This window comes from Eptesicus fuscus, chromosome 3, assembly GCF_027574615.1.
Source record: "Eptesicus fuscus isolate TK198812 chromosome 3, DD_ASM_mEF_20220401, whole genome shotgun sequence".
NCBI classification, from domain to species: Eukaryota; Metazoa; Chordata; class Mammalia; order Chiroptera; family Vespertilionidae; genus Eptesicus; species Eptesicus fuscus.
Window position 1 is genome coordinate 100,281,968 of NC_072475.1, and position 25,318 is coordinate 100,307,285.

Below are 25,318 nucleotides of genomic sequence, written 5' to 3' on the forward strand. Positions count from 1 at the left end.
GATCACTCTCTCTGTAGATAGGGGCCCCACCCACCCACCACAGCCCGCCGGTCGGTGGCCTGGGCTTCCCTCTGTGGGGAGATCGTGGGGTGATGTCGGGGCCCCCTGTCCAATCGCTTCGTACCCACCTTGGCTGGCCTGGTGCCAGTGTGTGTCATAGCATGGTGGTCCAGATAGTCATTCTGCTGTTCAGCAGTTCAGTCAATTTGCATATTATGCTTTTATTATTATTATTACATGTATATGTATATGTATATCTATATCTATATCTATATCTATATCTATATCTATCTATATATATATATGAGGCCCAGTGTACAAATTCATGCAGGGGTGGGGTCTGGCCGGCCTGGCCCCAATCTGGACAGATTGGGGCTGGGCCTATCAGGAAGAGGAGATGGCAGGAGGTTTGCTGGACAGCCCATCCCAATTGGGGCCCAATCAGGGCTGGGCTGGCTGGGGAGAGGGGCTGAGGGTGATTAGCCGGTGGGCCCCGCCCCTGATTGAGGTGGGGGGGGGCAATTGGGGGTCAGTGGCCAGAGGAGGGACTGTTGGAGGTTGGCTGGCCAGCCTCACCCCGGATTGGTGTGTGTGTGGGGGCAATCGCCCTCCAGGGGCAGAGCTGGCTGGGGGAGGGCCCACGGGGAGAGCGGGGTTGTGAGGGCTGATTGGGTATGGGGATGGCCATGGGTAGGGGCTATGGGTGGTGATATGGCCAGCCCCACCCTTGAATGGGTTGGGGGGGCTGATCGTAGGCCAGTGGCCTGGGGGAGGGGCCATGGATGGTTGGCTGACTGGCCCTGCCTCTGATCAGCGTGGGGGGGCCAAATGGGGGCAGAGCTGACTGGAGGGAGGGGCTGTGGGCTGATTGGGGTGGTGGGAGCCCATCAGGGTGAAGCCAACCTGGGGGAGGGGCCGCAGGCAGTTGGCCAGCTGGCCCTGCCCCTGATTGGGGTGCGGGGCTGACCTGGGGTGGGACCGGCTGTGGGGAGGGGCTGTGGGCCGATTGGGGTAGTGGGGGCCCATTGGGGGTAGGGCCTGGCAGGGGGAGGGGCTGCAGGAGGTTGGCCGGCCAGTCCCACCTCCTGATCGGGCTGGTTCGCTGACCACAGTGGGCATCATAGCAACCGGTCCTTCTGCTTGTTAAGGCATTCCAGTCACTGGCTTTTTATATATATACTAGTGGCCCAGTGCATGAAATTTGTGCACAGAGAGGAGTTCCCTCAGCCCAGCCCAGTTCCCTCAGCCCAGGAGTTCCCTCAGCCCAGCCTCTCCAATCAGGGACCCTTTGGGGGATGTCCGACTGCTGGTTTGGGATCGGGCCTAAACCAGCAGTTGGACATCCCTCTCGCAATCTGGAACCACTGGCTCCTAGCCGCTCACCTGCCTGCCTACCTGGTCACCCGTAACTGCCTCTGTCTACCTGCCTGATTGTCCCTAACCCTTCTGCCTGCCTGCCTTATCTCCCCTAACCTCTCTGCCTGCCTGCCTGATCACCCCTAACTGCCTCTGCCTGCCTGCCTGATTGCCCCTAACTGCCCTCCCCTGCCAGCCTGATCTCGCCCCCAACTGCCCTTCCCTGCCAGCCGGGTTACCCCCTACTGCCCTCCCCTGATGGCCTGATCTTGCCCAAATGGCCCTCCCTTGCTGGCCTGATCTCGCCCTCAACTACCCTCCCCTGCTGGCCTGGTTGCCCCCAACTGCCCTCCCCTGCCAGCCTGATCTTGCCCCTAACTGCTCTCCCCTGCCAGCCTGATCTCGCCCCAAACTGCCCTTCCCTGCCAGCCTGGTTACCCCCAACGGCCCTCCCCTGCTGTCCGGATCTCACCCCCAACTGCTCTCCTCTGCCAGCCTGATCGCCCCTAACTGCCTCTGCCTGCCTGATCACCCCTAACTGCCTTCCCCTGCTGGACAATTTAGTTCTGATTGGTCGGTTTCTATGCCAGTCAGCATCAAAAGCTTTGCCTCCTAGGCAGCCATTGGCTCTTCACAGTTCATCCAGATTTGGTTCTGATTGGTTGGTTTCTATGCCAGTCAGCATCAAAACCTCTGCCTCCTAGGCAGCCATTGGCTCCTCACAGTTGACCCAGATTTGGTTCTGATTGGTCGGTTTCTATGCCAGTCAGCATCAAAAGCTCCGCCTCCTAGGCAGCCACTGGCTCCTCATAGTTCACCCAGATTTGGTTATGATTGGTCAGTTTCTATGCCAGTCAGTGTCTCCGGGCCTATCTCTGGGCCTGGGAGAGAAACTGAGGTATGCTGCTGGCCAAGCCCGGAGAGAAAGAGAAAGGCAACGGCTGATCAACAGCTGTCATGGAGACTGCAGATCAGACCCTGCCTCTCTCTTCTGGCCTCTTTCCGGGCCTGATCCGCAGTCCCCTCGACAGTCAGTGCTGGGTCGCTGTGCCCACACCAGCAGCAGTCAGTGCTGGGTCGCCACGGCAACACAGCACTGACTGCAGGACTGACTTCTGGTGTTCAGTGGAGCCTTCAGTCGGTCGTTATGGAATCTGGGTTTTTCTATATTAGGATAGATAGTTTTGACCAAATTTTGCAGAGTTAGACTACTTAGTCTCCAGTTGCAGTGAGTTATGGCACAGTGCCCATATGCTTTCAAATATTAGCAATCATGTGCCCCTAAAGCATGACAGTAAAATAAAATTAACAAAATACAACCAATTAGAAACTCTAGGAACTGGCCTCTATCACCTCACTGTCTATCTTAACTTATTCTTTACTTTCATATTACTGAGATACTGGGTCTATTTCTGTCTATCACTCTCTCACATCAGAAGTCCAAGGACTAGGGAATGAAGTAAACACATACTTGTATAGAAGACAGAGAATCTCACTTATACAGTCTCCCCTGCAACTTAATCCACAGGCCAATTGGCTTACTTCCCACCGAGTTGCTGCAGAGGACATGTTTAGTTTAAGGAGCCATTGTTCAGGCTTCCTCCCTTCATGCAACAATTTCTTCTTCTACTGAAGGAAGCAAGATCCTTGATTTCAACAAGAGGTTTTACTCTTCAACATATTTGGGGTCAGATAACAAAAATTGTGTTGGCTTCTGAATTTAAGAAGCTGTCTACAAAGGATAAGTTTAATTCATCCAACATTAATTGAGCCATATGTTTTCTTTTAGCAGATATAAAGTGACCAAGATATAAAGATGGGCCTCGCTGTATGCTGACAGGTAGAGATTTCTCTTGGAAAGCTCTGTGAATTTGGTTTTGATTTTGAAGATGCTATATTTCCATACAAATGGTACTAGTTGAACTTTTCAATGGAAAACATGTATATAGAAGCTGATATCATACTTCAAAATTACTTACAAATCTTGAGCTGAATTCAAATATATACCCACCAAACAAGAAATCACACATAGCAAAAGAACTGCCAATATCTTTAACTTTAGAGACACAGAAAGGAAGGACATGAAGAAAAATCTTCCCTTGGACACTCTGAAAAATTATTAAGACAAATACATTTGACAGTACTTTAACTGGACTCAACTGAAATTCCCAATTCAAGTCCAATTCTGGCAAACCTACCTCCATTACAGTTTTTTAATTAGTCTATCTCTCTTCACATCTACTGACAATTCCCTTGTTTATACCCCCATTTTATCCCTAAACTGCCTTTCTCTGCCTTTAGTCTTTTTGCCTTTAATGATACCCTCATAGATGCCACATATTGTATTATTAATAACATTAACCCACTTTAAAACCTCTAGATGGGTTTGTATTGCCTTCCTTCTGTGACTGAATCTTTCTCAAGACACACTAACCCCATTTTCCAGAAAGGAGTCTCCTCCCTGTTCCTATACTTCAACCAGAAACACCGTATCTATTAAATTCATGCCTTAAATACCCTTTTCATCTTATGCCTAGCATGACAACCACTTGTCCAAATGGCAGTCACAACATTCCTTCTCTACTTAAGACTCTGCTCAAGTTACCTGCCAGGCACAAAGTTTTCTGACAAGGCTCTATCTAGAGAGCCTTTCATGTTCTCAACAAACTGTACACAAATACCTCCATGGTAGCAGCGCTGAGGACAATGACCTTGTTTACATGACCTTATATAAAGAGCTCAATTAACTGCATGGGGTAGGTGCACTCTAAATGTATACTGAACGAATAGAGGAAGACTGATAGAGAAATAATATTTGGGGGGTAGTGTAAAGTATCTATCTTCTGCTCCATCTGTTGCTTGCCCCTCCTAGCATATTCTTTGTTCTGCTACTCTAACAAAAAGGCAATATTTTATATTCTGTAGCAACTATAACCCTCAGGCAAAATCAGGCCCACTCCTTGCTTTTTATAACCTACGGACTTTTTTTCACTTTTAAATCATAGAAAAAGCATTCAAAAGAAAACTATTTTATGACAAAAATTATAAAAATAAAAATTTCTTTATACATAAATAAAATATTATTGAAACACAGCTCTGCTCATTTATTTACATATTGTTTATGGCCACTTTCTTCCTACAAATGCCAGGTTGAGTAGTTGTGAAGCAGGAGGCCTATGAGCAGTAAATCTGGCAATAGTTACTATCTGGCCCTTAAAGTTTTGGGACACCCAGTCTATAGCATTACACTTCCTTTACTAACTAACGGAGAGGTCCCAGGAGCCTGCAGGATGATGATGGCATTGATGAGCCTTGGCAGTCAGCTCTGCATTCTTTCTGTTTTCATGAGCTTGCTATTAAGGAAATAAAATAATCACCAAATTTCAGATTCTCAGTTGCATGTGATTCCTATTAAACAATTGAAAATGTTTTAGATCAAGAAGTGTGATTTTTTAAATTCAATGATAGGATATTGTTCTGCCCTCTACTAATATTTTATTTCAAATAATAAAATTAGAAGAAAAACACACCAAAAAGTACTCCAACTAATGTAGTCAGTTTTAGGTATTATTTTCTACTCCTGTTATGATTTTGGAGCTTTCTACAGAACAAAGACTATCAAATTTTTCACATTTCTCTTAAGTTGTATAGCCCCAAAAGACACATGTCTAGTAAGACCTCACTAATGTTGAAAGTAGTAAGAGGATTATGTTCTGGACCCTGTTCAGCCATTGAGTCTGTTATAATTCTTGTCTACTTACCTAGCAGACTCATATTGTTTACTACCTTTCCTTTGAAATATAATGCAACTTTATCTTAAGCAGCTCCTATAATTTAAGGCAACAATTCTTTTAAAATAAGAACACCTAAATACAACTCATTACTTCAAGTTTTTCTGACTCAGTCATGAAAACTGGCTGTTCTGACTCAGTCATGAAAACTGGCTGGTGAAGTATTGTAAACATGGCTGCATTTTTGTTAATTGTTTCCTTTACTATTTAAAAAGGTTTAATAGGGTATATCTTAATATTGTTTCTCATCTGCATAGGCCAAGGTATACAGAGACAGTAAGTGCATCCTTCCCTAGCATTAAATTGACAAGCATCTTCCAAATGGATTTCTGTACTCACTCCTGCTTCTATTCTGCCAAAATCTTGGCCCCATTCTCATGTTCTGACAATGAAGTGCAAAATCAATTGTGCTTAAGCCAGGTTCACTGGAAGAGGATCTCTCTAGTCACGGTGCAATACTCCCTAAATGAGTACTAAAATCTCCTGACCTTTAAACTGGACATAACACTCCTAATCTGAATCTCATTCTCTCCTTGCCCCACTCACACATTTATCCCTTGGGCCCTTTCATTTTTATTGCTTTGCTGTCTTCTCCCTCTAGTTAGATATCTAGATTTCAGATTATTTCCCTGAAGAATTAGTTAACATTTATATACCAAATAAAGCATGTGTTCATACTCTGCTAAGATTTTCTGCTGCCTAATTTTTTTTTTTATAAATCATGTCTATGTTCATGGGAGGTGGGGGGGGGCGTACAAAGAAAAAAATTTTGATAGATTTCTAAGTTTGGGATATGTCATTTCTTCATCATTTTGTTCCCTCTGTTTTATCACTAATAAAGATGTTAAATCAGACCTCACTTGAAGCTGATCTCTAGACATCACCTACCAAATCGTTACATTTTCATCTCTGATTGCCCTTGGGTATTACCACCTCTTAACAAGATATTTCACTTCCATATAGTGAAAAACAGGTTCTAGGAGGCCTCATGCAGAGTCCTTTAAATGTTTGCTCTCATATTCTGACTACAGTGAAGCCTTTTCAGTGAACCTGAGTACAGATAGAGGGACAACTAGGCAGCTATATAAAAAATAAATGTAAAATGAGCTGCAGAATAAGAATAATTTTAAAGAACACCAAGGTTTTGCTTAATTTACCATCTAAATATGTCTGGATGACATTAGGATCATGTTGACAAACTGTATGGAAAAGCATCATCTTGTATTTTTTAAAGCTTTCAAACAGGAAGTTTTTCTATCTATGCATCTCAGATGATTGTTAAGGTTCTGAAACCTAAAGAAATTTTCTTTGAACTATGCCAAGTACCTAATGTAATCAAGAGATATAAGGAGCCATAGACGGTTTGGCTCAGTGGATAGAGTGTCAGCCTGAGGACCAAAGGGTCCCGGATTCAATTCTGGTCAAGGGCCCATCCATACCTTGGTTGCAGGCTCCTCCTTAGCCTGGGCCCTGGTCGGGTCTCCTTCAGGAGGCAACCAATTGATATGTTTCTTTCACATTGATGTTTCTTTCTGTCTTTTCCTCTCTCTTTCACTCTCTCTAAAATCAATGGAAAAATATCCTCGGGTGAGAATTAACAACAAGAAAAAAAGATATGACAAGAGGTAATGGGGATTATAAAGGTAGCATCTCTAACCCCTTATGCTAAAGTAGACTACAGATATAAACCTGTATATATATGACACCTTATTTGTAAATTACAGACTGTCCTTTACATCGAAGTGCTCATGGGAAATAAACACCTGCCACCCTTAACACTTTCTCATTAGGTGCTTTTCTAAAATCTCAAGAGTATTGTAATTGGTTTCTTTATTAAAAACACACACACAAAAATGTGATCTGGATGCTGTGAAATAGATCAGCTTAGACACATTTTGAATATACTCCCTAACATCATGGTTTTAGCTTTCTAGTCATCACAAACATTGCCAAAATATAAGAATGGCTAACTAATATTTGTATGTGTTCATTTGGGATATTTTTTACCATTTCAATTTTATCTGACAGTAACCACAGAGAACAGTTCATGAAACACTATTTAAAAAAAAAAAAGACTTCTGCAGGTATTGAAAATTTAGCAAGTTCTTTGTCAAAAGCTTTGACAATGTATAAGAGCTAATTTGCAAAAGAGCCAAAGTAGTATGAAGACCTTTCTTGTCTGCCTTTTCCCCCCATTAAAAACAGAAGGTATTAATCACCCGATTTCAAAGGCAGCTGACTGATGCTATTCACTGGGTAGGGCATTCTCACTAATGTGGCTCCATGAATAACTCTCAAGGCTTTTATTATTGCTCTGAGTGGACTCTTAGCAGCACAGCCTCCCTTTAGCAGCCCTCATCCCCTCAGGCTTCAAAAGGATTATAGATAGCAGCTGAAAGAAGGCATCATTGGTAAAAACAAAAGTTTTTAAAGGGAAAAGCAATGGGAGGAAGGTGGACTTACTGGAGACAAGTCATGATTCATGGCCTGTACTGTGTCCTGCCTCTCTTTCTCTTACTCAATACACTCTTTAGTTTTACTGCTGGACAAGAGGAGAGCAGACCAGTGCACTTCTCCTAGCAACCAATATCAGTCAGCAAAAAAGGCATGTCATCTGCTCAAAGGGAAAATGGAAGAATTTGGGGTCATACAAAGCCAGACACATGTCTTTTGCATTTGATCCCAAATTGATTAGGATTGAAGGGATTCAGTAAATGCTAAATAATTCTGTTTTATGTGAATGTTAACAATCCATAGAACTAAATATTAGCTTGTCCACTTGGTATATATATAGTAATTTCAAATGCTGGTCCAATTCATTTCATTCAAACGTTCAGTTTTTTCACTTTTCCAACATCACCCTGCTTATTGTTCATAGAGAATGTCCCTCGCAGGCAGAACTTTGCACCTCCTGGACTATTTTGAATGCAAAGGTTATGCATAAACTCCTATAGCATCTATGTTGAAAAAGCTTAGAATTACATTCTAAGACTATAAAAGCAATCCTCTAGCTGCCTTATTTGCATGCCATGTTTTGCTGCTGCGTAGAGAGAAAAAAACGCTTTCTGAAAAGTTGAACAAACTCAGAATTTAAATTTAACACGATGACACACTTTTACTGAGTGTTTCAGAAATCTGGAGAGCATTTCATAAGACCCAACTGGTGAACAGCACAGGTGTTACAGTTTAACATAAAAGTACAATAATTCATAGCCTGGAAAATGTTCTTCTTAAAATAAAAGTTGTCCGTTGGATTGGGAGTAGAGGGCAGGCATCAAACCACTCAGAAGTTTATTTATATCTTACAGCCATGTGTGTATGGGGTGGGGGGGTAAGAGATATCTTTGCCCCAAATCTGTATCTGCATGTTGTACATATTTTCCCATTCTTTTTTCTTTCATTTTGTATTACAAGTTGACATTATCCAGGCTCTCAATCACAAAGGCGGATTGAAATACTTAAAAACATACTTAGCTACAAAATCATCTACATGTTTTCATGATAGCCAGTGAGGAACTGGCCAGTTAAATGTGTTAGCACTTCTTTTATGGTGAAGTTATTAAACAGCATTTGTGAGAAGAAAAGAGGCTGTAAATCTCAACTAAATGACAGCTTGAAGATTTGAAAGTACAAGAATCAGATACTATTAGTTTTTAACTCTTGTCATTATCACTGCAGTGAAAAAAGTCATTCTGACACCATCAAATTCAGTGTTCTAACTCAGTGATTTTCAACTAGTGTGCCATAAGAATTTTTAACTCATGCAATACCTGACTAGTTAGTCAGGGGCACTGACCTCTTTTCCCTTAGATTAAAAAAAAAAAAAAAAAAAAGAAAATGACAACAGCCAACACAACAATAACCGTCTAGTATGAATGAATCAAAATTATACCAATTTTTTGTCAGATCAGCAAAAAATATGTGTTTTTTTTTGTTTGTTTGTTTTGTTTTTTTGGTGTGCCTCAAAATTTTAGTAATTAGTTTAAGTGTGTCATGAAATTACAAAGATTAAAAATCGCAACTATAACTCCTCACTGTCCATTTTGCATGGGTGGGGGTTGCTGAGGAGTGTTAAGTTAGCAGGCATTTTCTTCTTACTCAGTTTCTCCTACAGTCAGTGACACACTTGTGTAGAGGTTCACATAATTGCTATTGGGGTGATGGCTTCTTCCCGAAGTTGTTGCTATGCAAAGATATGTTAGAACAGACAGCTGTTGCTCATTTAAGAAGGGGAAAGTAAAATGCCTTCTCTAGTTTAACAAATCAACAAAGGACTTCGCTTTCAATAACTACACTGTTATTTGTCAATACATTAAAGTTAGTTTTAAGATATAAAACACAAATTAGAATGCCTTTGGCTAGGTTCATCCTGAATTTCCATTAATCCTATAAAATAAAGAGGTAATATGCAAATTGACCATCACTCCAACACACAAGATGGCTGCCCCCATGTGGTCAACGATGGCCGCCCCATGTGGACACAAGATGGACACCACAAGATGGCCAGCAGGGGAGGGCAGTTGGGGGAACAGTCCAGCAGGGGAGGGCAGTTGGGAGGGACGAGGCCTGCAGGGGAGAGCAGTTCGGGGCAACCAGGCTGCAGGGGAGGACAGTTGGGAGGGACCAGGCCAATAAGGGAGGGCAGTTAGGGGCAACCAGGCTGGCAAAGGAAGGCAGTTAGAGATGACCAGGCCTGCAGGGAAGGGCAGTTGGGGGCGACCAGGCCTGCAGGGGAGGGCAGTTAGGGGCAATCGGGTTGGCAGGGGAGCAGTTAGGCGTCGATCAGGCTGGCAGGGGAGTGGTTAGGGGGTGATCAGGCTAGCAGGCAGAAACAGTTAGGGGCAATCAGGCAGGCAGGCAGGCAAGCAGTTGGGGGCCAGCAATCCTGGATTGTGAGAGGGATGGTCCGACTGCCCGTTTAGGCCCGATCCCACTAAAAGGGCAGTCAAACATCCCTCGAGGGGTCTCAGATTGGAGAGGGTGCAGGCTGGGCTGAGGGACACACACCCCCCCTCCATGCACAAATTTCGTGCACCGGGCCTCTAGTTTAATATAACCCTGAAAACTATATTCTATAATTATCAGATATACCTAAACAAGTTAACTATATTATAGCATTTGCTAATATTTATAAATAAATGTTGTAAAACTTTCAAAGTCTGCTATAACCTTGATTTACAATCTTTTCTTTATAAAGAAAACCCAAATCAAAAGTTCTCCCTTTTTTGATCTTATGAATATGTTAGTTGGTTATAACTGCCAAACAGGCTTTGGACAAATCCTTTAAATTCCAAATGGTTTCAACTGGGTGTTCCTTGTTTAAACTTAAAAAACAGTGTAATGGAACAGTTGAGTTATATTCCATGTCCTCCAGCTCATGTCCAAAAAGGCATGGGACCAAAAACCAGGGAAAGAGATCCCACATCAATCTTTACAACAGAAATTAAAAAGTGGCTATTAACCCCCTCTCCTGAGCTAAAATTGCTATGTTGCATATGGTTCTAGTTACAGTGGCCATAAACTAAGTACATTGGCTTAAGACTAGTGTTTTCTTAGTATTAATTTTTTAAAATTCCTTTTATTCATAAAGTAACAATAAGCACCATTGGTAATTAATGAATGAAAGTGGATGTGAATCATGAGACTAGTGAATGTTGCCTGTCAGCCATATTTACATCATTAAGCCCACAGAAAATACAGAAATATAACCCATGCAGATTGGACAATGAAGAATGGTTGTTTTCAGAGATGGACATTTAGGGTTTTCTATAATTTTTTTCCAGGTTAAACTTTCTCCTTCAACTATACTCAAACATAATAATCAATGATAGGACATTTAATTAAATAACTTACAACAATAGAATTTAAGGCTGACTGAGACATTGGAGATTACAGTCAAATCTTACATTTTAGTGTTTTATGTTTGTTTGTTTTTTTGTTTTTGTAAGGATTAAAATTATATAATTAATTAAAAAGAAAAGCTAAAATTGGAGTCTAGAGCTTCTGACCACCTAATGGGTATTCCTTCTACAGTAGCAGTGATATTGTTGTATTTGGGTTATCTTTTCTGATATACACAACCACTCATGCAAATATTATTAAAGGGTAATTGTAAAAATTATTAAACTCAATGTCTATACTGAATGAAAGAAAGTTAAGTGGACTATCTAGAAAAAAAATGTGAGTGGAGTCTATACAGTTTTTAGAAAATTAGGAATATTTACTTAAAGCCCATTAAGTTTGTCTTATACAAGATTTATCTTCATGGCACTTTATATCAAGAGCACCAAATAAATTATATTCTTGATAAAATGTAAATCAGTCAACATGAACCAGAATGCAGCTTAACAAGCCTGTTTTATTTGTTGATAAATTGCTATTTGTAGTATGACTCTCTTGTTTACTCTTTTAACTCATAATACCACTCACTTGGGACTCCCATTTGTTCTGTAATCAGCATATGATGCAATGGAAACATACATGTCATAGAACGTTTGTCACAATTGCATAGGTGTGGCCACAGATGAGTCCCCTTAAGAGGCAAAAGTACTTTTTTAAAAATATATTTCTATTGATTTCAGAGAGGAAGGAAGAGGGAGAGAGAGATAGAAACATCAATGATGAGAGAGAATCATTGATTGGCTGCCTCCTGCACACCTGCTACTGGGGATCGAGCTCGAAACCTGGGCATGTGCCCCTGACTGGAATCAAACCTAGTACCCTTCAGTCCACAGGCCGACACTCTATCGACTGAACAAAACCAGCTAGGGCGAGGCAAAAGTTCTTAATCAATCACCTGAAGTCTCATGCTTGAAAGATTATATGAAAATTATAATTAAACTAGTAGCCCATTTGCAGGAAAAATCCTGCAAGCGGCCACTGCCGCCGCATACGCTGCTGCCGCCGCCGCCGTTGCGGCCGCTGTGCCTGCACTCGCAGGCCGCTGCCGCCCACCCCGCCCTGCTCCGCCCCACCCCACCCCACCCCACCTGGGCTTTCCCTCTGGCAGCCACCTTGCTTTCCACTTTTCCTCCCTCTTCCTTCTAAGTTGTCTTCAGTCTTCACTCCTCCCTCCCTCAGCATATGCAAATTAACCTGCCATCTTTGTTGGGTGATTTGCATACTCACCCTGATTGGCTGGTGGGCATGGCTTTGGCTGGTGGGCGTGGTTTGGGCGTAGCGAAGGTGCGGTCAATTTGCATATTACTGTTTTATTATTTTAGATTATCATGTAATACATAAGTAACCTGATTTCCAAAGCCCTCTAAACTTTACTTCTATACTCAGAAGGAAATAATAGTAAAATTACTACTAATAATATAGAGACAAATAATATTTAAGTTGTGCTTATTAAGTACCTGGTACTATTCAGAGTGTTTTATATATAATTTACATATAGAACATTATATTACATATAAGCATATACTTCTATATATGTGTAATACACATATACATATATTTTTATTTGTATACTAGAGGCCCGGTGCACAAAATTCGTGCATGGAGAGGGGGGTGTCCCTCAGCCCAGCCTGTACCCTCTCCAATCTAGGACCCCTGGAGGGATGTCCAACTGCCCTAAATGGGCAGTTGATTATCCCTCTCACAATCCAGGACTGCTGGCTCCCAACTGCTTGCCTGCCTGCCTTCCTGATTGCCCCTAACCACTTCTGCCTGCCAGCCTGATCACCCCCTAACCACTCCGCTGCCAGCCTGATTGATGCCAAATTGCTCCCCTGCCAGCCTGTTCGCCCCAACTTCCCTCCTCTGCTAGCCCAGTCACCCCTAACTGCCCTCCCCTGCAGGGTTGATCGCCTCCAACTTCCCTCCCTTGCAGGCCCGGTGCCTCCCAACTGCCCTCCCCTGCTGGCCATCTTGTGGTGGCCATCTTGTGTCCACATGGGGGCAGGATCTTTGACCACATGGGGGCAGACATATTGTGTGTTGGAGTGGTGGTCAATCTGCATATTACTCTTTTATTAGATAGGATAGAGGCCTGGTGCAGGAGTGGGGGCCAGCTGGTTTGCCCTGAAGGGTGTCCCAGATAAGGGTGGGGGTTCCCTTGGGGCATGGGGCAGCCTGAGCAAGGGGCCTGTGGTGGTTTGCAGGCCAGCCACGCCCCCTGGCGACAAAAGCAGAGGAACTGGTATCTGGAATTTATTTACCTTCTACAATTGAAACTTTGTAGCCTGGAGCGGAGCCAAGCCTCCTGCATGCTCCATCAGCAGCCATTTCTGTTTGAGTTAATTCACCTTCTATAATTGAAACTTTGTAGCCTTAGGCAGAGGCCTGAGCCCAGCCAGGGTGTGCGGAAAGCTTTGCTTTCTCCGTTACCACGGGCAACCCTGGCCTGGTCTCTCCAGCTCCGTGGCTGCTGCCATTCTGTTTGAATTTGTTTACCTTCTATAATTGAAACTTTGTAGCTTGAGTGGAGGCTTAGGCCTGTCAAGGGCAGGCGGAAAGCTTGTTTCCCTCTGTTGCCTGGGAAACCTTGCTCTCGGTGGCTGTAGCCATCTTGGTTCTGTTTATTTGCATACTCGCCCTGATTGGCTGGTGGGCGTGGCTTGGGTGTAGCAGAGGTATGGTCAATTTGCATATCTGTCTATTATTAGGTAGGATTCATTTATCCCTTGTAGCAACTGTATGAGATAGACAATGTTATCATGCCCATTTTACAGATAAGGACAGTGAGGCATGGAAACATTAAATTATTTGCTCAAACTTACTCAGCAATGTTCATTGACTGACTGCCTTTCAATAATCATCTCACACTTCTTCCCCTATGAACAAACTCTTTTACTGTTAAACTAGCCTTCTTGCCTTTCCCCTAGCATACCTATCATCTCCATGCCATTTATCCTGTTATTCCTTTTACTAGAAAGGGAATTTTCACTCTCGCTGGCTAATAAAACTCCATTCATCTTTGAAGGCCCAGGTTAAATGACCCATTCAGAATTAACCCTTCCCAGTTTGCGCCAGCTGAAAATACATCAATTCCTTCTCTGAGTCTGCAGACTATGTGTGTGTGCCTTCAACCTCCACTTACCAGATACTACTTCTATGTTAGTGAATTGAACATCTGTTATCTTCTCTACTAAAGACTGATCTCCTCGAGGGTGGGGACTATTTAACAGGTCATTGTGCTCCTTACAGAGTCCTCAGCATGTTTGGTGTCATTTATAAGTAGGTGCTCAATACCCATGTGTTGAATCAAAGTATCCCAAGTTAACTTTCTTGGTGACATGTTCAGAAAAAAGTTCCAGGTCTGAGAAGCTGGAAACAGTGTCTCAAGAGAAACATGGAGCAGAGATAAAACAGCCCAGGACTCTCATTTTAGCTCCGCAACTAAGTAGCAATGGTTATCTGTGACAAAGGACAAAAATTCTCTAAGCTTCAGTTTTCCATGTGTCCAACCAATGAGAGAGTTGTATCACAATAATTGTAAAACTTCTAGCTTTGTATTCTACAATTAATATATAGTATTATTGAGGTCTCTGCTACAAGTAACAAGTTCAATTTGGGTTAATTTCATTTGTAAAACATCACAGGGCAATTAAGAAGACATAGTAGATAATCACTGAAGGGATTAGAAATTAAGACTATTAGAAATTGCCGAAACCGGTTTGGCTCAGTGGATAGAGCGTCGGTCTGCGGACTGAAGGGTCCCGGGTTTGATTCCGGTCAAGGGCATGTACATTGGTTGCGGGCACATCCCCGGTGGGGGGTGTGCAGGAGGCAGCTGGTCGATGTTTCTCTCTCATCGATGTTTCTGGCTCTCTATCCCTCTCCCTTTCTCTCTGTGGAAAATCAATAAAATATATTTTAAAAAAAAGACTATTAGAAATTTAAGGCATATAATTATTATATAAAATGGCTTCTCTACAAAACATCATATCGAACTCATAAAGGTTATTCAATGTTTTCTTTTCAAGTTGAACTAAAAGAATAAATTTACCACATACCTGGTCAGTGAGAATATAAAATGATTCATCTGCTTTGTATCACAGTTTTGCAGTTCCACAGAAGGTTAAACATACTGTTACCATATGACCTAGCAATTCCACTCAAGAGAAATAAAAACATATGTGCACACAAAAATCAATACATGAATCTTCATAGCAGAAAAACTTATAATAGCCAAAAGTAAGAACAACCTAACTACCCATAAACTGATAATTCAAGGGATAAGTGATATGGAATACTATTCAGCAATGAAAAGGAATGAAGCACTGATATATGGTAGAATATAAATGACCCTTAAAAACATTAGACTAAGTGGTTCTCAACCTTTCTAATGCCGCGAACCTTTAATACAGTTCCTCATGTTGTGGTGACCCCCAACCATAAAATTATTTTCGTTGCTACTTCATAACTGTAATTTTGCTACTGTCAATGAATTGTAATGTAAATATCTGTGTTTTCCTATGGTCTTAAGCGACCCTGCTAGCAGTTCTTAATCTGTAGGTCAGACCCACAGGTTGAGAACCACTGCTGTAGAGCCTAAGACCATCGGAAACCACAGATATTTACATTACAATTCATTAACAGTAGCAAAATTACAGTTATGAAGTAGAAACGAAAATAATTTTATGGTTGGGGTCACCACAACATAAGGAACTGTATTAAAGGTTCGTGGCATTAGAAAGGTTGAGAACCACTGGACTAAGGGAAAGAAACTAGTCAAAAAGACCAAAAATTGTATGATTCTCTTTATATGAAACTAGAGGCCCGGTACATGAAATTCATGAACTGGAGGGTGGCATCCCTCAGCCCAGCCTGTGCCCTCTCCCAGTCCGGGACCCTTCCCTTCTTACCGCCTGCCACCACTGCTGCGCTCTCCAGCCATGAGCCCGGCTTCTGGCTGAGCGGTGCTCCCCCTGTGGGAGCACACTGACCACCAGGAGGCAGCTTCCAAATTGAGCGTCTGCCCCCTGGTGGTCAGTGCACATCCAGTTGTTCTGCCGGTCATTCCGCTGTTCAGTCGATTTACATATTAGGGCTTTATTATATAGAATGTCCAGAATAAACAAATCTATAGAGAAAATAGACTAGTGGTTTCTTAGGGCTGGGAAGGGGTAGTAGATAAGGAACATGATACAGGGTTTTTATATATTTATTTTTATATTAAAAAGTTCTAAAATTAGATTCTAGTGATGGCTGCACAACTCCATGAATTAAACCACTGCTTTGTACCCTCACAGGTTTGGCTCAGTGGATGGAGCATTGGCTAGAGGACTGAAGGGTCCCAGGTTCAATTCCGGTCAAGGGCACGTACCTTGGTTGAAGATTTGATCCCCAGCCCTGGTTGGGACAGTGCCAGAGGCAACCAATCGATGGTGTTTCTCTCTTTGTCTCTCAGCCTCCCTTCCATTCTCTGCACATCAATGGAAAAATATCCTCTGGAGAGGATTAACAACAACAACGAAAAAAGCTTCTTTGTAAATTTTACGTGGGCAAATTGTATGGTGTGTGAATTATATCTCAATAAAGTAATTGGGAGAAAATATTTCAGTAGCAAAATTTAGAGAATGTATATGTTGACCTTTATCTCAATGTTTTTAAAAATATAGATATATATTTCAGTTGATTCCTTTAAGCTATTTTCTTAAAATCAAAAGGTCTATAAAGATGGTCCTACCTGCCAAATTCCTGAGTTTATAACAGTTTATTGTCAGTGATAGTAAACAGGGCCCTGGCCACGCTGTTTGTAACAGCAGGTAGGGTCTGCAACGTTACCACTTTCAATCCTCCTCTAATAATTGTCAATTATTAGAGATCCATACATTTGGAGGTTAATTTTAGATTAATTCTATCTTGGTACCAGAATAATCATTTCTACCTGTTGCTAAAGCTGAAAGGGAAAGCTGTCCTAAATGTAGAAAAAGTATCCGTTTCTGGACTAGATATCATCATATAAGTCAACATTCCTTAGTGCAATGGTCCTGTTATGGCACATCAGCATCATCTGAAGGAGAACCCTGCCTGAATATACACCCCACACAACAGTGTGATAAAAAACACAGCACAGCAGTGTTTGTGGGTATTGGGAGAGAGTGACCATGAAAACCACAATTATAGAAAATATTCTTGGTTAGAATAAGAGAGGCATATTAAAGTAAATGGTCAATTCTATACCTCCTGACAGGTGAAAGGCAGAATATTAAATCACCAGAAATCATGATGTCCTTTGTGTCAAAATATGCATGTTTGATAACCCTCTCTATTTGTCTGTCTTTCTGCCTGCCTACCTATATATGCACACACCCCAAAATATAAATTAACCTAGTTCAAATGAACAGTGTTTCCTGTGTTGGGGTAGGGCATGAAAACAAACATCTCAAAAGTACTCCATAAGCACGTCTTCATACACTTAACAAATATTTGAATATCTATTATGTGTCACCGTGTGCTCCAGGCACTGTTGGGACATTGGTAAACATGACAAACAAAGCTAAGTCCCTGCTATAGAAGCTCAGTGTTAGAGTCAGACAGTCAACAAACATCTCTGTCTATATCTGAGTGAAATTCTCCATGGGATGCTCATGTTTCTGCATGATTTGCTGGCAGAGGCACTCACTAGTCTTTCATTCCAAACTACCTTTTCAAAGATATGTATATAGCAAGCAGTCCTGGGTAACAGAGGTAGTCTCCTTTGAGAGCAGAAGGCAGACTTTTTACTGTCCAATACAGTCAAGATAATGTTTTCCTCCAGGGTAAAGATTGGGCAAGTTTCTTCATTTCCCATTATAAAATATCTGGGTTCCCACACTCATGGTTCCTCAGCTGTGAGGCTAACCCACTATGTCTACTTGGGACCCAGTATATTGCCCCCAATGGACTTCAGGGTCAAGGTAAATCGATACAGACATAAAGTCATGCTGCTTGCTGTGGCATGACTAATGAAGTCCATCATCTCTCACCTAGGAATCTCATGTCTCCTGCCTGCACTCATCAAGTTGTGGCAGTCTAACTTCTTAGCTTGCAAGTAGGATAAGATGTCAATCCCTTCACAGTTGGTGATGCACACACAATACACAAAAACACATACACACAAGTACTCTAACACTTCTAGGAAGTGACAAGTGCTATAAAAAATTAAGACAGGTAATAGGGGCAGGCCAACAGTGTTGTAAGGGGAGCAATTTTAGACAGGATGGCCCATATTTCTGAAGAGACGATTTTGGATAGGGACTTATTAAATCAATTAAAGAACATACCCATGCAGAGATCTGGGGAAGTGCATTTCAAGTAGATAAAAGAACAAATACAAAAGCCCCGAGTCAAAAACAGAACATCAAAAACAATGCTCTAAATCTGGGCTCTAGGTAGGGAGTGTGAAGAGATGAGGTTAGGTAGGTAGAGAGGGGCTTGGACTTGAACTGCCTTGTAAACTGCTGTGAAGGGTTCTGCATGGAAGCCCTTAGAAGGTTGAGAGCAAGGAGCTGCCATGATCTCACATGCTTTTACAAGGTCCTTCTGGCTACTGTGTAGAGAAGAAACTGGGATGGGGTAAGGTGCAGGGATAGGACAAGCAGGAATTAAACAAATGATAATTTATCAGGCTAATGTAATAGTCCAGGTTTTGTCCAGGATTGTAGTGGTTGTGTTAGCAAGAAACATTTGGTACCTAATTATTTGAAAATGCATCAAAACAATAAGATGAATTAAAATGCACCAAAACAATAAAAGAGCAGATGGATAAATGGATAAATATACGGTAATCAAGTAAAGTGAAATAATGGTAGAATCTAGGTGGGGATATCTTTTTTACTAAAAATATATGTACAATATATTTTTATTGATATCAGAGAGGAAGAGAGATGGAGAGAGAGATAGAAACATCAATGATGAGAGAAAATCATTGTTTGGCTGCCTCTCGCACACACCACACAGAGGATCAAGCCTGCAACCCAGGCATGATCCCTGACTGGAATCAAACCGTGACACTCAACTACTAAGCCACACCAGCTGGGCAAGTGGGGATATCTTAGTGTTCATTGTACAACTCTTTCAATGTTGCTATATATTTGAAAATCACAAACACACAAATAAAATTGTTGGTACCAGGATATATTTCAAAAGGTTGTGAAAATTAATTAACAGAAACCTCATTTAAAGTGAAGTAGGGAGGACAGGATGGGAAGCTCTCCCACCCTACCTCCATCATGAGGCACAGCAAGGGAAACTGTTTGTAATAGGCCTTTCTAACTTCTTCTTCCCCTCTATAAAAGATTTCCCCCTTCTTTGTTTTAGCAAACTTTCACATGCCTCACCGTGGTTGCATGTACCAGATTGAAATTTCTTGCTGCTCTCAAATAAACCCATTTTGCTGAAGAAATATCTGGCTGAGTTTGTTTACAGTCAACAGAGTTCACTAACAATTTGGATATGGGCTGTGAGTACCAGCCAAGAATGAATCCTAGTTTGGGATCATGAAAAACTCTGTGACTAGTGATGCCATTTACTGAGCTGGAGATGACAAGGAAAAGGAGCAGATTCTATCGCAGGCTTCAGTTTGATATATTATTAGCTGTCATGGAAAGATGTCAAACAGTCAGCTAGACATGTCCAGCACTGTGCCAGGCCCTGGAACTACAATGGTATAAGAGCCACACTATAAACTCATGGAACTTACAGTCTTCCACACAGTGACTGGGCAATGTTAAGAAGTATCAGCAATGAGATGAATGGTCTTAAGTATTAGATGCAAATGCAGAAGAAAACACTAAGGTTTGAGGCCTAGATTACGCCTCCCTCTAGGAGTAATACTGTTTTGAGTTACAGATATATATTTTGGGTGAGATTGCTACACTTTATTTATTTTGAGACTAACACACTTTAAATGCTATATTAGATCTCTATTACAATATATCACACTGTTGACACATTTTAAAAAATATATGGGAATTTCCCCTAAAAGGCTTTATGTTTTAGTCAATAATTAAAAAGAAGAAAAAAATCAATATTAATGTATTTGATTTAGGTTGATAGGTCCATACCTGGAGATACTATAAAAAACATAACAATATTTTCTTTAAAAATTAATCTATAAAATGATACTCTATAAGTTTCCATTGTCTGCTTGAACTCCGATTTGTAGACTTCTGTCTGTCTAAACTGAAAAAAAAAAAAGATAGGATCTATACAAAATAAGTTTCCATAAAGCTACATAGTATTAGAAAAGAAAAATGATAAAGTTGGGGACCCAACTGGATATACCCAAAAGTAAAACATTATTAACATATCTCCTTTAAATGCAGATGTTCTAAATGATTATTCAAGAAACAGCCTCACTTATTTTTTTTACTCTTCAAATACTTCTTTAATTCCTTATATCAGGTTCAAAAAAGAAGGAGGAGGAGAAGAGGATGAGTAGGAGAAGAAATAAGTAAAAGGAAAATTTTCTTCCTAATACTCTTCAAAACCAAATTGCAAATAGGAAGTAAATTTATCTCTTACAGAATGCAGGAACTACTGAAGCAGATTTTACTGGACACTCATCCCACATACATGAGCTCCCTTCATTATTATATATGCATCCAAATGTATTCAATGTGCTTGCATATCCATATTTTCATTATCAAAATGCTATTTTATGCAGGCTGCTCAGGGATGAGATGGCCAGAATTGTTCTTTTCGTATAACCGTGACTTTTTCCCCCCTTTAAGATAGTCTTTTTTGATGTTCTAAGAAATCCTTTTGGTTTATGGTCCACATGTTGCCTAGACTCAAAGGTTATTCAAACAAAGCCAATTCAAACCTCATATTACTGCATAGTCCCAAGAACAAATTTCAGGTTACTTATATGCAATTTAAGTTCTGAAATGGACTACATATGGCTACAATAATGAGCCTATTACTAAAAGAAGCACTTTAGCAAAATGTATAAAACTGTATGAGATTATATATCTGCACTGTGCACACACATTATCTTTATCTCCCCAAATACCATGTGTGTCATTTCCATTTAAGAATAGTTAAGGCTGCATATGGGCAAAGCCTTCAATCAGGGTAGAATCTTCAAGTGAACACCTCTTGCTACCACCTAGCTACCCGCATCATCCTTCAGGGAGATGGGGTTCATTAAAGGAAACAACACTGGAAAAAAAAATAGTTAAGGCTTAGATAAGAAAACTATTCTCATTTTAAAAGTATCCTTTTACAAGTATTAAAGTATCATAAAATTATTGAACTGACAGAACGTATGGGATATAGATGTAATTAAAAGTCTTGTGATGGTTTATATTAGTTCCCTGTAAATGACTGTGAAACCATATCCTTATTTAAAAATAAAGAAAATCTGGAGAACAAAGGCTAAGTTCATTACATAATTTCCTATTAATAGAAAAGAAAAATCTGCATTTGATTAATCTCTATCAAAAGAGAAAATCTGCATTGACATCCCAAATAGAAAAGTTTGCCTATAGTTATCAACTAACTTAACATTTATTTTCTGTGGATTCCTACAGACACACAATACTGAACAATCATAAATATTAGCATGTACCTTCTATGAGAAGGAAAAATGCTAACATTCTTCATATGCCATAAAAATGCACATATAAATAACCCACCAAGCAAATTTCAATGCAAATCTATGTATCATTTGTCACTGAATAAAATTAATTTTTGTGTCTAGCACAAGGATAGTCAGTATATCTTTGAAATGGTACAAGCCTCTCTAAATTTGAAATTCATGGGGAGAATGAGCACACACTTATAAGAAGGATAATAAGTAGATAGAAATCCTGGAATCCTGGAAGAGTAAGAGAGCTTCAAGAGCCTACCAGCCAACTCCCTCATTATACATGTGAACACTCAGTCCCGGCGTTGAAATAGCCTAGAGGGCAGTGTTGTCTACATCCCAAATTTTCAACAGTCCCCATGGAGAGGCTGTCATCATTCTGGAGTAAACCAAAGGCAATCCAATGTCAACAGTATGATTTACATAGGAACTCACTAAGTGTCCACAGTTTTATTTGCTTTTGACATATTAGATACTAAATACAAAAATTAGTTTAACACAGAAAAAAAAAATAATGTTGCCTTTTCAATTTCTCAACCCTAGGCTTTTTTTTTCTTTTCTACATTTGGCTGCATGATGGTGACCCAGACACAAATCCCCCCGCCCTTATCCTATAAAATTATATCAGAACAAAAGTCCTACGTGTGTCCCTAGGGAAGGAGGAAGGTGGGGATGGGGGAGAAGGAAAGAAGGGAGAGAGGGGAAGAAGTGAGGGAGGCAGGCTAGGAGGGAGGGAGGACAGGAGAGAAATGATGTCTTCCTACTGCTGTTCCAGCAAGCTGGTTAATTGCATTTGTTTCATATATCTCCAAACACTCTGGTACATTAATTACATTCTGTAACACCAAGCTCTTCTGATTCCCTCTGTCACTTCCACTGAGCAATTTAATTGTATTCCTCCTAGCTACACACTGATTCAAAAAATAAAAATAAAAAAACAACAATAACAACAAAACTTGGCAATAATTCTGTAGTCTCATATATAGCTTTTACATGTATTTCTGGTATTGAAAAATGTAAATTCATGTCTTATGAGAACACATTACCCAAAAACTTATATCCAAGTCTTCTCATCCTAATACTCAAACACATTTGGGAAAAAAAATATGTAAAACTTTTTGTAATGGAGATGTAAATGTATTGTAGAGGGAAATGTATTAAAGAAAATGCATAGTGAATTATTAGATGTGACTATAGATATTGCCACACTATAATTCACAGTGATTAATTCCTAAACATCTACCACTTAGGACGGGGAAGAGAGAGGCAGTGTGCCCACATGAATGCCTTGCCTTCTATCGCTGGGCGGCAAAGGTACTTATGTAGTCCAGGATTGAAAACAGCCACTTGACAGTAGGCAAATTCATCTGTATTGCCTCATGTTTATAGAAAAGCTTCCTTTCTGAGTCCAATATATCGGGTTCTGTGCATCGCAGCTGCCAAGAACAAAGTTAGCTCCTACAGGCGGGCAAAAAGCAGGCAGTGTCCCAAATAATGAATGTGTCCACAATGCATATGCTGGAGCAAAGTTTATGTAGCAACAAGCAACTCTGATGGCTCAAATATTTGGACCAATACACCTCCAAATCTTTACAAGTACAGTATTTAAAAAAACTAAAGTACTACAATCCCCATTTTCGGGAGGGGGAGGTGGCAAGCTCCAGTCTTCTCCTTAGACCAATTCTTTCCAGTGATGTAAAAAATTAAAGTCCCTAGAAGGTTACTACCAAATGTCCTCTGGATTTCCTTCTTTGAACAAACAATAAAACATATTAACGATTACTTCCACTTGTCATTCAAAACGGCTCCAAAAAAAAAAAAAAAGGATTTTGCAATTCTCTCACAAGAAACTGACATCCAAAGAAAATATACCAGGAAACCAAATCTGAACAAAAGACAGGAGAATCAGAGGCAGAATGCTGGCTGCCTGACACACTGACTCAACCTAGAGGGAGACACAGCCGGCACCTGTTTCCGATCCCCATTGTGTCTGCCACAGGGGACAGCGCTGCCCCCAGCAGGCCCGGAGCTTCTGTTTCCCCTGCTTGGAGTCTGGTCCAGGCCCCTTTTGACAGTGTTCTCACTATGATCCAAATTCTTCATTCTGATTTCACACGAGGAGGGCACTGGCCAGCATGAAGGCGATACACACTTTTCCCTGAGAGACCTGGTCCCACATTCCTAACTCAATGAACCTTCAGTGCAACATCCATCACTAATTTTCTTCACTTGAGTGTCTCAGTCAAAGTTCAGATACAAGAACAAACACCCAACAGAGCAGTCCCACAGTATCAGACTCTTTCAAGAGGTTTCCTTTAATAATTCTCTTCTAACAAAACTAAGATCCCATCATTTATTGTCCAACTCCTCAATGAATTAAAAAAAAAAACAACAGTAGGCGACTACTAATGTGTTCCACTTGCAGCTGTTTAGAAACAAAAGACTTAAAATCCCTGACCCCCCCCCCCCCAAAAAAAAGACCCCACACCTGGCCAAAAGGGACTTACACATACAATGTCATTTTATTTAGAGCCCACACCCCCCTCAGGAAGAAATGTGTGTGTTTTTTGGTGGGGGAGGATAAAAGTATTTTTAACTTACCATCAACGGGAACGTATAAAAATCCACAAAGCAGTAGTTGTGTAAACATCAGCCGACTCATTTTGACACATTAAAAAGGATCCAGATTGTTTTTTTTTAAGAAACCAATCCCAGAGAGCAAAAGTACAAAAATAAGTATCAAAAGAAGAGGTAGGTCCAAAGTTCAGACTCTCCTAGGTGCTAATCGAAGTCCAGGAGAGCACATCGCCAGGTGAGAAGGGCTGGGCGGAGAGGTCCTGGCGGGGCGCCTTTCGCTTCATCAAGATGAGCGGAGGGTGCACCCCAGGCGGCTGTTTCCACTCCGGCCGCCTGACCCCCCACGAGCGCCGCCCGGGCGGAGGGAGGGCTTATTGGAGTGTGTCTGCCCCTCGCGCTCCGGGCTCCAGGGCAATCCAAAACCAAGTTCTTTCTTCGGGAGTCGGGGGGAGGCAGGGAGAGGAAAAAGACCCAATTCCTAGAAAGTGTTCCACAAACTTGCCCGCGCGCCGCCGGAAAACCCCTGGCCTGCCCCCTGGGTTCCTCCCCGGGGTCCGGGCAGCAGCTCCCAGTGCAGAGTTTCCCCCGAACTTCCGCGCCCGGGAGGTGTCAACGCCGCGCTCCGCGGGCGGGCGGCTCGGCGTGGCCGCCCTCCACCTCTGGTTCCCGGAGAAGCCGGGGAAATCTAGACGGCTCCGCGGAGAAGGTGAACTCCGACGTGGTGGGGCTGCCGGGAGGGAGGGAGGGAGGGAGGGGAGAAGGGAGGGGCCGGGCTGAGGCTGCGGCTGCGGCCGCCCCCGCGGTGCCGCCTCGGAGCGGCTGGGCAGCCGGGCGGCGGCGGGGGAGCGCGCAGCGCGGCCGGGGAGCCCGGGAGCCGGGAGCGGGCCCGGAGGGAGGGAGCGCGGTCCAGCCGCCCGCCCGGTCCCGCGGCCGGCGCCCCGCTCCTGCCGCCGCCGCAGCGGAGCGTCCGCCTCCTCCTGCAGCTGCGGGCGGAGGAAAGCCTTAGCGGAGGGGAGGCGAGGAGGCGGGAGGGGAGGGAAGGAAGGAAGGGAAGCTGCTAGGAGTCCGCCCG

At 42.0% G+C, this 25,318-nt stretch overlaps 1 protein-coding gene across 1 annotated transcript in view; it reads right to left on the reverse strand.

The window, feature by feature from the left end:
- Positions 1-24,680, reverse strand: part of ROBO2 (roundabout guidance receptor 2) — a 744,230-nt gene extending 719,550 nt beyond the window's left edge. Inside the window, exon 1 of the mRNA XM_054710136.1 lies at positions 24,271-24,680. Within this exon, the coding sequence (XP_054566111.1) occupies positions 24,271-24,331 (61 nt within the window). The 5' untranslated portion in view covers positions 24,332-24,680. The remainder of the gene's footprint in view (positions 1-24,270) is intronic.
- Positions 24,681-25,318: the final 638 nt, after the last annotated feature.